This window comes from Capricornis sumatraensis, chromosome 6, assembly GCF_032405125.1.
Source record: "Capricornis sumatraensis isolate serow.1 chromosome 6, serow.2, whole genome shotgun sequence".
Lineage (NCBI taxonomy): Eukaryota > Metazoa > Chordata > Mammalia > Artiodactyla > Bovidae > Capricornis > Capricornis sumatraensis.
In genome coordinates, this window is record NC_091074.1 from 71,989,017 (window position 1) to 72,004,373 (window position 15,357).

The 15,357-nt window shown below is 44.9% G+C and overlaps 1 protein-coding gene across 1 annotated transcript in view; it reads left to right on the top strand.

The window, feature by feature from the left end:
• Nucleotides 1–14,139, top strand: part of COL15A1 (collagen type XV alpha 1 chain) — a 100,868-nt gene extending 86,729 nt beyond the window's left edge. Inside the window, exons 31-41 of the mRNA XM_068974449.1 lie at nucleotides 542–622; nucleotides 1,033–1,082; nucleotides 1,186–1,296; nucleotides 2,175–2,319; nucleotides 6,077–6,141; nucleotides 7,464–7,592; nucleotides 7,739–7,798; nucleotides 8,566–8,625; nucleotides 11,013–11,198; nucleotides 12,811–12,926; nucleotides 13,926–14,139. Coding sequence (XP_068830550.1) covers nucleotides 542–622; nucleotides 1,033–1,082; nucleotides 1,186–1,296; nucleotides 2,175–2,319; nucleotides 6,077–6,141; nucleotides 7,464–7,592; nucleotides 7,739–7,798; nucleotides 8,566–8,625; nucleotides 11,013–11,198; nucleotides 12,811–12,926; nucleotides 13,926–14,139 — 1,217 coding nt within the window. The remainder of the gene's footprint in view (nucleotides 1–541; nucleotides 623–1,032; nucleotides 1,083–1,185; nucleotides 1,297–2,174; nucleotides 2,320–6,076; nucleotides 6,142–7,463; nucleotides 7,593–7,738; nucleotides 7,799–8,565; nucleotides 8,626–11,012; nucleotides 11,199–12,810; nucleotides 12,927–13,925) is intronic.
• Nucleotides 14,140–15,357: the final 1,218 nt, after the last annotated feature.

Sequence of the window (15,357 nt, forward strand, 5' to 3'; positions counted from 1 at the left end):
AGAAACGTGCTTCTCATAAGTCCTCTGGGAAGTGAGATATGGTACTGTTGGCATTCTTCCAACTGTGAGTGAAATACTTGCCACCCTTAACTGTCCTCTGCGGCACTCCTGGGACATTCCTCCCTTCCCCTTACACCGCTGTGTTGCCCAGGCCTAGGTGATATGGGACTAAGTGCTTGACTTGGTGTTGAGTCTCAGTCCATGTGCATGAGGCCATCCAAGAGAGCTCACTGTAGCCTCTGCTGTGCTCCCATGATGCACTGCTGGCACCTTGATGATGGTTCTTATTCCATCCTGCCTGGTGCTCCCCTGACTGTGTCTGTCTCCCTGAGAGCTTCCCAAGGTCAGGAATGGTGTCTGCTGCGTCTCCCTCTGCCTCTCCGTCCTACAGCAAAGGATTTTATACCCTCAATAAGCTTTTGTGTGTTGATTGGACTTAAGAGGCTCTATTTCAAAACCTGTCTCAAAAATGTCTTATATAGAATGAAGGTGTTTTTCCACTATCTTTTTTTTTTTTTAATATGTGTGTATTTGGTGGCAGGTGTTAAAGGAGAAAAAGGATCCTGGGGCCTTCCCGGCTCAAAAGGAGAAAAAGGCGACCAGGGGCCCCAGGGACCACCAGGTATCCCCACTCTTGTTCTGGCTATTGTCCTTTATTTTTGTTCTCGAGAAAGCCAACAGAGCCAGTAAGTGAGGCTAATTACAATACCACCCTGCCTGCAAGCTCCATGAAATTCCAGAGAGACCCAGTCATGGGTGATGCATGTTCAAGATGGAACATTGTCAGGAGAAACCAGAAGTTCCCATCATTCCAGCTTCATATGCAGACCGAGCCCCAGAGAGGACCAGGGAAGAGCTTAAGATCCCACAGGGTCACAGAGCCTGGACTGGGGCTCATATCCAAGCTGTGTCCCCTCTACCAGCTAAACCAGTATGAGGTCATTTCGACTAGGCACTCAGCATGTTCCTAGACTCTTTGGTGTTTGAATTTCTGAGACCGATTGCAAATTTTAGAAAGTATTTCTTTTTCAGGCCCTCCTGTGGATCCAGCTTACCTGAGGCACTTTCTGAACAGCTTGAAGGTGAGCTTTTCTGAACTTGTGGGCTGTGTTTCCAAGTTCTCAGGCTTGTGTCAGAGATTGGCTCATCTGACTCTTTCTGAATGTTCTCTGAATGATCTTCCAGGGGGAGAATGGAGACAGGGGACTCAAAGGAGAAAAAGGAGACTCTAACAGTGGCTTCTCTGGCTTCTCCGTGTCAGGACCGCCAGGCCTGCCGGGAAGCCCAGGTCTGGTGGTGAGTAGTGACCCCTCCAAGTCCCTTTCCTCACTGAATCCTGGAGTTCCTGGAAGCCTCCCAGTGTGACTAGGCAGCTGGAAGCAAGGGCCAGTCACAGGCTAGAGGCAGGCCTTGGGTGTCAGCCTCTCTCCCCGATACTTGCTAACTGGTGGGGAGCCTGGCTGAGGCCACAGAGGAAAGGGAACTGGCCAAGGCCATGTGCATGCAGGTAGCTTCTGTGTCACCCACTGCATTGCCTTATTCACACCAGTGGTGGAAAAGTCACTCAATGCAAAGAGTTGTTAATGGTAGACACATCAGATAATCAAGGCAGAAGCAAAGGTGAGGAAGATATTTTTAGAGTGGCTATTTGATTCTTCTGGAATTCCATCAAACAAGGAGCCCCTAAGTCAGCTTGGTCTTCTTGGGATGAGAAGCTTTTCCAGGTCACAGGAAAGAAATTCAGTTTATGTCTCCAATGAGATTATGACGAGATCATTGACCCTCAGGGGCCTGGAACTCGCCATGAGCAAGACAAAGCAAGCCAGGAGGCCAGGATTCTCCTCCAAGCTCTGCTGCCAATTTGCCCTGAGACCTTGGCCAAGCCCTACCCTTCTCTGGGCCTCTGTTTCTCCGTCTGTGAAATGCCAAGGCTGAACTAGATGACCTCTAGTGGACCTTGTAAGTCCAGGGCTTCCTGGGCTTCTCTCCTGTCATTCAACATAACAACTAGGCCGCCGCTCGTTAAGTCTTCCACCACCTGGCTTGTGCCCAGGCTTGAGGACGAAGATAACAATAGCGGGAGTTTGCTGACTTCTTACCAATGTCCTGACAACAAAACCAGACTTCTAGTGACTAATAGTGCTTTCTCTCTTCTGTTACCATGCACCTGACAGGGCCAGAAGGGGGAAGCCGTTGTGGGGCCCCAGGGACCCCCAGGTGATCCTGGCCTGCCTGGGCCACCTGGCTTTGGGAGACCTGGTTCCCCTGGGCCACCAGGACCCCCGGGACCACCAGGACCTCCAGCTATCCTAGGAGCAGGTCAGTACTGTGAGTCACCACTTCTGGGTGGCATGTCAGAGCCACACTGTCTGACAGAGGCTGTTTGGTGGATTGAGCCTTCGTTCTTCTCTTTTGTTTTAAACTGAGATATCATTTGCATGCCAAAGAATTCACTCACTGAAGTGGACAACTGAATTGTTTTTAATATATTCACAAGGTTGTGCAGCCTTCGCCTCTCCCAGGACATTTTCATCACCTCAGATAGAAATCCTGTACCGATTAGTAGTCACTCCTCTTCTCAAACCTTGATCTTGTCCTGGTCTTGGAAACCACTGAGCTACTTTCCGTCTCTATGCATTTGCCTATTCTAGATATTTCGTATCAGTGGAGTCACACAGCATGTGGCCTTTGGCTTCTTTCATTTACCATAATGTTTTCAGAGTTCCCCCAAGTGTCCCATGTATCATTTTGTTTGTTCATTCATCAGGTCATGGACATTTGAGTTGTTTCCACTTTTTTGGCTATTTTGTGTAGTGCTGCAGTGAACATTTTTATACAGGTTTTTGTGTGAACATATGTTCTTCAGTTCTCTTGGGCTTATACCTAGGGGTAGAAATGCTGGGTCATATATGTGATGGAAGGTGAAGGTGAAGTCGCTCAGTCATGTCCGACTCTTTGCGACCCCATGGACTGTAGCCCACCAGGCTCCTCCATCTATGAGATTTTCTAGGCAAGAGTACTGGAGTCGGTTGCCATTTCCTTCTTCAGGGGATCTTCCCTACTCAGGGATCGAACCCGGGTCTCCCGCATTGCAAGCAGACGCTTTACCATCTGAGCCACTAGGGAACCCCCAATATATGTGATTACTCTATATTTAACCCTTGGAGGAACTGCCAGACTGTTTTTTAAAAGTGACTATATTTTGCTTTCCCACTAGCAGTGTACAAAGGTTACAATTTCTCCTTGTTGTCATCATTTGTTATTATTATATCTTTTTTATTCTAGCCATCATCCATTCTTGTGAAATAATATCTCATCATGGTTTTGATTTGCATTTCCCTAAAGACTGATAATGTTGGACATCTTTTCGTGTGTGGATGTGAACTTCTTGGCTGCTTTGTCAATGCCTGGGCCTTAAGGGACTTGAGGACCAGTATTGATTCTAATCCTCTATGTAAAAAATTTTTTTACCCCTTGGTACCTCACTTCCTCAAATGAAAAATGTGTGAAATAGAAGACAATCTCCGTTTATTGAATACTTACCAAGTGCCAGGCCATCTGCTAGTCACTCTCCTACATTGTTTTATGGATTCCTACAAAGTCTTTCAAGGAAACTATTAGCACCCCCATTTTATAGATGAGGAAAGTGAGGCCCAGAGATGTTTAGGAACCTTTCTAAGGTCACATAGCCAATAAATGGCACCAGATTAGGACCCAGATCAGGACCCAGGTCAGAGTAACTCTGACGCCTACATTCTCCATAGTGGCAGTAATAGCATGAATACCTCATTTTTTATTGTTTGGGTCAGCGTGAGCCAGGTGTGGCAGAAGCACACCTGGGAAGAGACCTACAGTGGCTGGGGCATCTGGGAGGACTTTACACAGGAAATGACTTTGGGCAAGTGACAGAAATGGAACTCAAGCTAGTTCAAGTAGCAGGGAAGCTCACTGCGTGTGAAGGAGGGTGAACAATCAGTGTGTGGGAGGGGCCGGCACACAGTGAGACTTCAGATATAGCCAGAGCCAGGGATTCAGTCCCTGTGAGGATTCTCCATCTGTGGCTGTCTGTAGCTAAGCTTCTCTCTGAGCGCAGCTTCATGCTTCTTCACCACAGACCACATCCTCTGCATGGTGGGAAATACCAACAACCTACAGCTTCCACTGTCATCCACAAATCTTGGCCTTCTTTCTCAGTTTTCATTTGAAAAGCCTTGGCATAGGGATGTTCTGGGGACAGATTCTGACTGACCTGTCCTGGGCCAGGTGCCCAACTTGGACCAGTCACCTGTGGCCAGGAGGTGGGACCACATGAGAACATGGCAGCTCCTCCTGGACCTGAATGGCCATAGAGGTGAAGGGGAAGCTCTCAGGAGCAGGTAGGGATGCTGGTCCCATAGGTGCCCATACAGCCTTGAGGGATAGAAGGGAATTGCAAGAGGTGGAGGGACATTGCAGGGTGAGTACAGGATGCAGAGACTCTGTTGTCCACAGTAGCCCTAAACTGGGGGCCCCAGGACTCCTTGCTCCATTGGGAAGAACTACCCTTCACACAGTATATGATGGTTCGCAGTTTACAAAACACTCCCATATCCATTATCCCATTTCATCTTCACAGCAACCCCAGGAGGAAGATGAAATGGATAAGATTATAAAACTCATTTTATGGATGAAGGCATCAAAGCTCAGAGAGGTTAAGAGACTAACTCAAGGTCACAGATGCTATGAAGAGGCATGGCTGGGGTCCAAACCCAAGTCCTCAGACCCTCTTTCCACTAGAGACATTCACCACCTGTGTGTGAATGTTCAGGTCCTATGTCAGAACTGCAGGCTTATGTATACAACCTGAAAAATCTCATGCAGTAGTTTTACTGTGCTGTATTAAGTCGCTTCAGTTGTGTCTGACTTTGCAACCCCATGGACTGTAAGCTGCCAGACTTTCCTGTCCATGGGGATTCTCCAGGCAAGAATACTGGAGTGGATTGCTATGCCCTCCTCCAAGGGATCTTCCCGACCCAGGGATGAACTGAACCTGCATCTCTTACTTCTGCATTGGCAAGTGGGTTCTTTACCACTAGCACCACCTGGGAAGCCCCAAGTTTTACTGGGACTTGTACAAATACCCTTAACCCTGCCAAGAGTTTTGTAGATTTTGAGGGGAGACAGGAGGTTAGAAAGATAGAAAGAGAACAACAAAATAGCTGTGATGATATTTGTGTTTGCCTAAAGTAAGGGCTATTCATTTGGGAACCATAAACTCCTAGGAATTTCAAGGATGTGCCTCAGAGAGCTATCATCCCACTAACATTCTAAGTAGAAAAGTATGTGTGTGTGTGTCTGTGTGTATGTGTATCTCTATCCTAGGGGAGAGGGCCTTGACCTGATTTTTAAGGGCACTTTGACTTTTCAAAAGCTAAGAATCTCTGGTTGGATACTATACAGTTTGCCAAGCACATTCCTAGTTTGTATTTTTCTCAATTCTCAACATAGGCTAGTGAAGAAGAAATATCTGTTTATATTTTACTGATGAAGCTGGGGTTCAGAGAGCTTATTACTTCCCCAAGCTCACACAGCTGAGAATCGACAAACCACGGTCTTCAGTCTTCTGGCTGGAAGGCAAGGGCCCTGTCACTGCCCTACCCTGCCCTCCTGTAGCTTGGCACCTTTTCTTTTTTCTGAGTCTTCTTCCTCTGTTCAGTAATTACCTGTTTGTTTCTTGGGACAAGTAAGTTGTATGAATCAGGGCATTTGGGGATGCAAGTGACAGAAAGCTCAACTCAGACTGACTTATACAAACAGCAGAAACAAAAGAAATGTATTCACTTAAAATCTGGAAAGTCTCAGGCATGACTTCATTCAGGGCTACAGTTAAGAATCTCAGCTCTCCCCTAAGCCAGCCAAATGTGGCTGAGTCATAAGCTGGGCACAGAGCTCCTAAGATTGGGTTACAAGGTGCAACGTTTGCAGTTGCAAACATTGTGAGTAAGGTGGTGAACACTCTCTCAGTAATCGGCTAACATCAGAGGCATTTTGCAGACAGTGTGCTTTTCTATAACTTCTCTTTCCTGTTTTATCTTAGCTGTGGCCCTTCCAGGCCCACCTGGCCCTCCAGGACAACCAGGGCTTCCCGGATCCAGGAACCTGGTCAGTATTATCATCAGGGAGTCTTCATCCTTCTGCTTTGGATGAGTTTGTTTAGAACTGTGGCTGCAGTGTTTAGGGGCTGGCACACATTTCTCTGTTGGAGTTGGGCCTCCATGACAACAGAATTGGTATGATTCCACAAACAGGATCTTTATTATACTATTTGGATGACTTAGTAAAAAGATACAGATGACAGAATCATTTCTGATTTAGGTTCCACAAGAGCCAAGTGTATTACATCAAAAAACACAAGCACAAGAGTGTAAACAACATTATAGGCGGCCCTGTGCTGGTCGCGTTTCCCCTGGGTAATGCATCATTCTCCATCTTACCGAAGAAGCTCTCTTGTACCTTCCTTACCCTGTGGACCGCCTTACTCTGTGTGGCACACGGAGACTATTGTGATGCACAGAAAGAGGGACAAATGCCTCATTAGGCTGTCAGGAGTCCTAGCAATGTACATTGGTCTTTGATAGATTTTAGCTGGAAATTTGGGCTGCCAGATGAAAACCTGTCCAACAGTTGATGAAATTTTGATATTTGGTGCCTTTGAGGGATGTCTGGGTCATTTTAGTGCACAAAGTCATTATCTTCAAAGCTAGGCAAAAATTAAGTTTTTATCATCTTTCTCAGTTGAAGACAAAAATAGGAGTTTCCTTGTCTGATATTTCTTTGAGACTTGATACTTCTTGATAGATTTTTTCCTGCTTTTATGTCTGTGCCTAGAGAGGCCAAGGTGATTTTCTAACCTTTGGCAGTTGTCTAGACAGAGAAATTATAGACCCCTATTTTCTTCTATGTATTTATTATTGGAACTACTCAGCCAGGCCGAAAAAAAGGTTCAGGACCTAGGTAGAGTCACTCTCTTGTTTATATTTCTGAATCCAAATGAAAACACTTCTGAAACCCTGTAAGGAGCAGCGTGAGCTAACGGAACACATGTAACAATGTCTGTGCCATGGAGCAACTCACGCGAACGGAAGCAGCAAAACCCAGCCGTGATTTTCCCAACACCAACACCCAGCAGAGCCAGCTCCATTGACAGTTTTCAAATGCCTTCAGACTCACAGGATATTATCTTCTTTGTTTAATTTTTTTATTGTAAATGAGATTTACTTTTCAAGGTAATGAATGTTTTTGTTTGATCAAAAGGCAAGTCCTTTGGTTATTGATGAAATTATATATCTCTCTGTGGCACAATAACCTTTTCATTGACTGTGAGGGGATGGCTCATATTTGACTTTACAAAGAGGCTGGGCTTTCAAATCGTGCCATCGCTCTAATGGTAACTGTGGTGTTTGGTATTTAAAATTACCTAACAGGTTACAACATTTAGCAACATGGATGACATGTTACAGAAAGCACATTTGGTCATAGAAGGGACATTCATCTACTTGAAGGACAGCGCTGAGTTTTTCATTCGGGTCAAAGATGGTTGGAAAAAATTACAGGTAATTCTTAAACTCCTTTTAACAGACTGCGTCTAAGTACCCTCTAAAAATCACAGTCTGCTCCTATAAATGCCATTTTCTGATTTGAAAATGCACAAACAGTTTCCAGTTGATGTTTCATTTTCAACATCTTCTTTTCCTTAAAGCTGGGAGAACTGATTCCCATTCCAGATGACAGCCCTCCTCCCCCTGCGCTTTCCAGCAATGTGAGTCCTCTCCCTGCCTTACTTCTGGCTCCTTCATTCATCAGCACTGACTGAATCCCCTTGGCATCCAGTATCAAGCTCTCTGACTCTGGACAGCCAGCCCTGCCAGGTTCACTATCTGGCAGAAGCCCAGAAATTACCAAGTGCCAAAAGAACGTTCTCACACTGGACGGCAGGGTGGGCGGGGGGGTGGGGTGGGTAGGGATGGTAGGTGGAGCTGGACCCAGAGGCTGGAGACCTGCCATTCCTGTGTCACAGCTGAATCCTCTTGGGCAAGGGACTCCCCTTCTCTTGGCATCAGTTTATTGATCTGTGAAAACATGGGTGGCATAAGCAATCTAGAAGAACCCTTTAATATTTGATGCTGAGACTTCCTTACCTAATTAAAACATTAACAACTTGCATTGTCCAATGTTTTAACCTTACAGCTACCCTTTCAGGTAGGTACTATCATTCCCACTTTGCACGTGAGGAAACTGAGGCTCTGAAGGGGTGCCTTGCTCTATGAAGTGAATGAGTTGTTTATAAAACACGGGAATTCTGCTTTTTGGTTCAGTGCTTTTTCTAAAAGCCTTGAGAATATTGCTCCCTTTCTGAGGATCATTTTTTGTTCATGCATGAAATTCTTCAGTTAAATGTGGTCCAAAGACCATGAAAAACTGTTTAAGACAGGTTTTTAAGAAACAGTGCACTTGTACCTTAATATATAGAAAAGAACAAAGTGAATGTATGTTCAGGACTGTTTGTTTTCTTTTTTTACTGTACAGCCTCATCAGCCTCAACTTTCACTGACATCTATTTCAAATGTCAATTACGACAGACCTGCAGTAAGTACGATTCATGCGTTTACTCTACAAATGCCGAAAGTGTGTCTACCATGTGCCAGGCCCCGTGCTTGGTATGCAGTTTGTTTAGATAATTGCAGGAAATACAACAAGGCCTGTGGACTCTTGTCCCTGTTGAGTCTGCTCCACCATCTCTACAGACCAGCCTCTGCAAAGGTCTTTCCTCCTGCCTCCTCTCTACCCCACCCCAGGACACAGACATAGGTTACATCTGCAAAACTTGCACACAGCTTAGGGTTGCCATGGCACTGATCCTGGCCCCAATGCTACGTGATCTTACAGCTGCAGAGCCCAGTACCACCTGGCTCAATTCAGAGTCTTGGGAGAGGCAGTCCACATGGCTCAGACTCCCTCCCAGCCAAATCGAGAGCAGCCAAGAGAATGAAGTTGAATGGCCTAAGGCGACTCTTTAGCAAGTATTGTGGGGACACTCTTCAGAGCACAGGGCGTGGACTTGGCGGGCACTGGGAACACATCTCCTGTAGTGCTGCCCTCTGCCCAGCAGGAGATCCTGTGGGGCATAGTGAGTCTGCAGTACCCGTAGGATACCTGAGTGGAGACCCCCAGAAGGAAGCAGCATCAGAAAGTCTGCAACCCTGCAGTGGGTCTAGTCTGGAAATGCAGACTTGGGAGTCTTCAGTAAAGCCATGGCCGTTGTGTTGGGGATGGAAGGATTCCTAAAAGAGAATCTATACGGTGAGGGGAGACTGGATTGTGAGGAGCAAAAATAAGATGCACTGACTGGAGAAGTATGAGAAGGAAACTGAGAAGCTATTGCCAGAGAGGAAAGAATGCCAAGCACGGTAGAAGCCAACAGTGTCAGGTGCTGCCAGGAGGCCCATGGAAAGAGCTAAAAGGTGTTGTTCAAATTGAGAAACTAGGGAAAAGCATTTCCGTAGCATGGAGGGACGCCAACAAAATTCTAGGTGGTGGTAGAGTAGGTGGGGGGTGAGGAAACAGAGAAGCAAGTATAGGCAAACCTTCAAAAAGCTTAGCTATGCGGGAAGAAAGGGCAGTAGCTACAAGAAGCTTTGAAATAGTGTATTATAAATTCTGAAGTAATACATATCCATTTTAGAAAGTCTAGGCAATGAACAAATAGAATGGAGAAGAAAATAATCACTGATAATTTTACAAAACTATATCCACAAAATAATTATTTTAGCATTTGATTGTTGAAATGTCATTGTCTTCATAAAAATGATAGCTATTCATTCTAGAAATGTTCCAGCAGTTAAAGATGCAGCAACATGAGAACACAAAACCCCCCAATCCCACCATTCAGAAGCAGCCATGGTTCCAGACCTTTCTCTGCATCTCCTTAAAGAGGAAGAAGTGGTCGTGATGGGGTCAGAGGTGTGGCAGGGAAGCCCCCTCTCCCCACTGCCCCTTTCCTAGGTGTCCCCTAAGAAAGCTCTTTCCATCAAGGCCTCTTGTGACTGCCCTTGGGTGTAGTCCCCAGAGGCACAGTGGCTGGAGGGTGATGAGACCGTAGGGCCTCTTCCCTCACGTGCCACGGTGTTCAGACATATAAGAAGAGGAAGATGGGTTTAAGATATTTTTCTTTCCTGGAGACTTGGGCCCACGTCCTGCACCAGCTCTGTGCTTCCCCAGCTCTATGCGAGTGAGATAAAAGTTACTTCGGACATGCGGTTGAGGAGGGTGATGACTGCTCCTTGATTATGAAATGTAATTCAGAGGCTACAGCAGAAAGGGCTGGGAAAGAAGGCTGGGTTTGGGGAGAGAAAGTGTGGAGGAAGAAGATTATGGAATGGCTTTTATTTGGGCTACTGACCAAGAGTCTGGAATGTGAGGCTAGAATTATTGTAGGATCCCTGGTTTCTAAGAGTCTATCCCAATAGTCTTCATAATAAATGTCACGACCTTCTCCTTCCAAGGCCTTTTTCCTCTGGTCCCCCAGACCTACGCAGGAGGTGGAAGAAAGGGCAGGAGGCAGATAGTTTGATGCACCTCTGAGATCTAGGACCAAAGCCAGCTTAAAAACCTCCTAGAAACTCAATGAAGGGCAGACCCAGAAGTCTCCAACAGATGGCCTGCCTGCAGGCTGAATTCAGATCTCTGAAGTGCTTTAGTTCGTTTTTCTCATACATTTCATAAGAAATGTCTACTAGTTAGAGCAGTTTGGATTACTGAGCCAGACTGCTTTGGGAGACCTGGGCTCACCTTCACTGGAGATGGTCACACCTGGGCTGGGAATCCAGTGTCAGACAGAGGTGGAATAAGGTGACCTCTAGCGTGCCTTCCAATGCAGCAAGTCGGCGATCTTCTTAGGAACGTGTGATGGTTATGGGAGTTGGAGTTTGCTATCAGTTCTCCAACTGCACTGTCTTTTCTCTCACTTTTTGCAGCTACACTTGGTTGCTCTGAACACGCCATTTTCTGGGGACATTCGAGCTGATTTCCAGTGCTTCCAGCAGGCCAGGGCTGCAGGACTGTTGTCCACCTACCGAGCATTCTTATCCTCCCATTTGCAAGATCTCTCCACAGTTGTAAGGAAAGCAGAGAGATATAGCCTTCCAATAGTGAACCTCAAGGTAAAACTAAATATGGTTTCTGTTACCACCTGGATGTACTGTTCTCCACAGGGACTAAAGGCAGTTGCCACTCCTAACACCTTCAGAACTGTGCTATTTCGAAGCCCTGGTTGGTTGTGTGATTTTGGGTGGGTTACCTTCCCTCTCTGGGCCTCAGTTCCCTTATATTTGCAATAGCCCTTCCTGCTTAGATGGTTTGTGATCCTTGGAGCAAACAGGAGGGATAGTAATAACCTCTTCCATTCATATAGCTTTTCTGTTTGTTTATAAAGCACTTCATATCTGTTCTAATAGATACTTCCAATAAAAATGGGAGTTATTCTTTTCTCAGTTTGTTAGGAAACCGAGGCTTACAGAAGAAACAGTTCACTCAAAGTAACTGTAAACTGGAATTGGTTTCCTTGATCCCCATGTCCAGGGCTCTTGTTTCCACCCAAGGGTGCCTTCTGTAGAGAACTGCCTGAGTGGCATCAGAACCACTCTGTCCTGCACCCTGATTTGCTACCCTCAGGTATTTCTGTGCCCTTGTTCACTGGCAAGGCAGGGCCTCACTGCATCCTTCAATTACACAATGGAAATAGCCTACTCCTTTAAGGCTACAGAAGAGCAGCTCATTGCTGTTCACACATATCCTGGGTCCTGATTCCTAACCAGATCTTAAAGGTTCTTTGAGACCCTTTGGTCCCTGTGATCCCTGTACCCCAACCTGGAGGCTTGAGCCTGGCAAGTTCATCCTGACCCCACACACAGCACTTCCTATCCCCTCTTCCAAGGGTCTGTTCTACCATTTCACCCACTCAGATTGTTTGTATTCTTAGAATATGAATAACTAAAAGAAAAGGAGTGAGAGATTCATCTCCACATCATCCACTTGTACTGTGCTTAGTCGCTTAGTCATGTCCAACTCTTTGTGACCCCATGGACCGTAGCCTGGCAGGCTCCTCTGTCCATGGGGATTCTGTAAGCAAGAATACTAGAGTGGGTTTCCATGCCCAACCCAGAGACTGAACCCAGGTCTCCCACATTGCAGGCAGTTTCTTTACTATCTAAGACACCAAGGAAACCTCACCCATTTGTATATTAGCACAAATTTGAAGCTCAGTATATAATTATAAAGGCTTCCTTGGTAGTTCAGATTGTAAAGTATCTTCCTGCGATGTAGGAGACCTAGAGTTTGATCCCCTAGTCAGGAAGATCCCTGGAGAAGGGAATGGCGACCCACTTCAGTATTCTTGCCTGGAGAAGTCCATGAACTGACTGTGGGGTCGCAAAGAATCAGACACAACTGAGTGACTAACATATAATTATATGTTATGTGTCACTTTCATATAATTACACAATGTTTAAAATAGCAATAATAAAATAAAGACCTAAAACACACTTTTGATGGGGAAGAGACATTATGCACATATAGTAAAAGAAATTACCTCAAGAAAGAAGATCATAAAGCTGAAAGGGTTCCAAGGATAGATTATAAAATCAAACCAAAGTATTTCCAAGTTCTCACTCTGTCCAGGATATAGGATTAGAGTTCTTCTGAGCTTTGAAGAATGGATAAATACTTGCAAGCTGTTTGTATAATGACTCTAATATAGCATTTTTGTCTCCACAGGGCCAAGTACTTTTTAATAATTGGGACTCAATTTTTGCTGGCCATGGAGGTCAGTTCAACACACACGTTCCAATATATTCCTTTGATGGCCGAGATGTAATGACAGATCCTTCCTGGTAAGTAGAGGCTGAAGCCTTTGAAGTTTATCATATGATAGACAGCTTTAGGAAACAGTCTAACAATGGGGTGCCCTTATCAGCTACTCCTCTGAGATGTTGCCAGGATAAAACCCCAGTGAGGCAGCCAGAGGCCTTGGAGAGAGCCTGGCCTTGAAGTTAGGAGACCTCGGTCCAGTGACTTTGTATGGGACCTTGGGTAAGGCCCTTCCACTATCTGAGCTTCCATTGCCTCACTTGTCAAGTGGGCAGAATAATCATATCCATACCATAATAATGCTGTGAGAATAAAAAGGTAAGTGTGAGAATATCTAGTATACAGTAGGTGCTTAATTAGTGGTAAGTAATGCTATTGTTGGTGATTCTTTAACCCTTTCCTGTGAGTTGCATTCTAATTCTTTGAAAATTATGTATGCTTTTAAGAATACAACAACTCAGTAAATCTTTCCTCGTTGTCTACTGTATGCCAGGCCTGATGTCAGGCCTGGAAGGCACAGTAATAAACCTACACAGCTCCTCCCTTTTCAAAGCTTATAGTCTGTGGGAAGACAGACACAGACTAGCTACCATTCTAGACATGATATTGTCATTAGAAAATGAAACAGAGAAGATGGTGGGAGCACAGAGGAAACAGTCAACATTCCTTAGCAGTGAGAAGGAAGGCTTCCTGTAAGACGGGGCATTTAATGGACTTTGAAAGATGACAAGGAGTCGCTGAAAATGGAAGTGAGGCCATTCCAGACTAAGGGGACTCATCAAAGTTTCAAATTCACAAAAGTACAGAGTATGATTTCGGAGCATGTAGAAACTGGATATGGTTGGAATGTAGTGTGTTCAGAAAGTTGGAAACAGTGATAAAGACGGAGAAGTGATATGCGGTCAGACCCTGGAGAGTTCAGGAGTTTGACTTAACTCACTAGACTTAGGCTGATTTCCTCGCCAAGATATGCCACAAAGAAGGGTCATTTCAAAAAGTAACACAACAAACTTCCTTCGTAGGCCCCAGAAGGTCGTTTGGCACGGCTCCAGCACCCACGGAGTCCGTCTTGTGGATCAGTACTGTGAAGCGTGGAGAACCGCGGACATGGCAGTCATGGGCTTGGCCTCCCCGCTGAACACAGGGAAGATTCTGGACCAGAAAGCATACAGCTGTGCTAACAGGCTAATTGTGCTGTGCATCGAAAACAGTTTCATGACAGATGCGAGGAAGTAACAACCTTCCCATGCTTCTTAAGAGGTTTCTAATTTTTTTATGTGAAGAGTTGACACTGAAATCTAAAATGTTTAAGTGTTGTAAATATTAGTTTTTTATTACACATTCGTCACAACAGCAACCAAAGAAAACATACCTCAATACACTCAAAACTGAAGACATAAAGGACTCAGATCAAAGACAAAATCTGATCCATCTATTGGTGCTAGATTCTGCAGGAAACCCCGTGCAGTGTAAACATATCCCAACACGGTTAAGAGCAAGTTAAAAAAAGAGCAGGTTAAAAACAAAGGCTTTGGCATTCTGCCCACTGCATCCTTCAGAAAGTGATTTCCTCCTTTTAACCATTGTTGAGTATAAGATGTCCTTCATGTTTTCTTACAAAGTCAGTGTTAGAAATGTTACCCCTTTCTAAGTTATGTGCAGACCAAACACTTTGTTCTTTAATATACATCCATTGTTTGTAACTGCTGTTTATATAGACAGAACTGCTCAAAATGATCCTATTTGTATTTTCTGATATTACCAGACTTTAATGTTTTCTTCCTAAAATATTATTGCCATCATACTTAAGGAGTTTTATATTTTTACACAATCATATTTCAGTATGGCATCTGTTTATATGAATGACTTGCTGGAAAAGTTTAAGTTCCCAATGATCTGAAACTAGAGAAGAAATACCACATAATCACTTCCTTTCCCTTGGTGGCCCTTTTCCCCACCCCTACCCTGATTTTATGACTTCCATTTGGCAATTCTTGAATTATAACTCCCTTTGAACAGGTTCATGAGGATAAATTTTCTAGACACATTTATCTTCATGCTGTACACTTTTGTTCTTTTTTTTCCATGTAATAAGTGAACATAAAAACGTCTTTTCCAGGCGCTTTCTTCTGTTTGACTTTTTCCCCTCGGTTCCTTTATTCCTCATCACTGATGTGGAAGCAGCCCTCCGGCAGGATTGCTAACCCTGTCACTGCCACTTGTGTGTCCCCTCAGGAGATGATCAGAAAACAGGAAGATTTTCCCATCATCCTCTTCTGCTCCTGTGTGTTGTCTTCCACTTGGCGAGGGCAGCATGGGGCATGCAGAAGAGTCCCAGTGTGGCAAACAGGATCAACTGTATCTCAACACATGATTTGGGCAGATCTGCCTTTTTCTCTCCAGGAGGTTGAGATCAAATAAGTAATATCAGCTCTCAGCTCCTAAATATCAGAC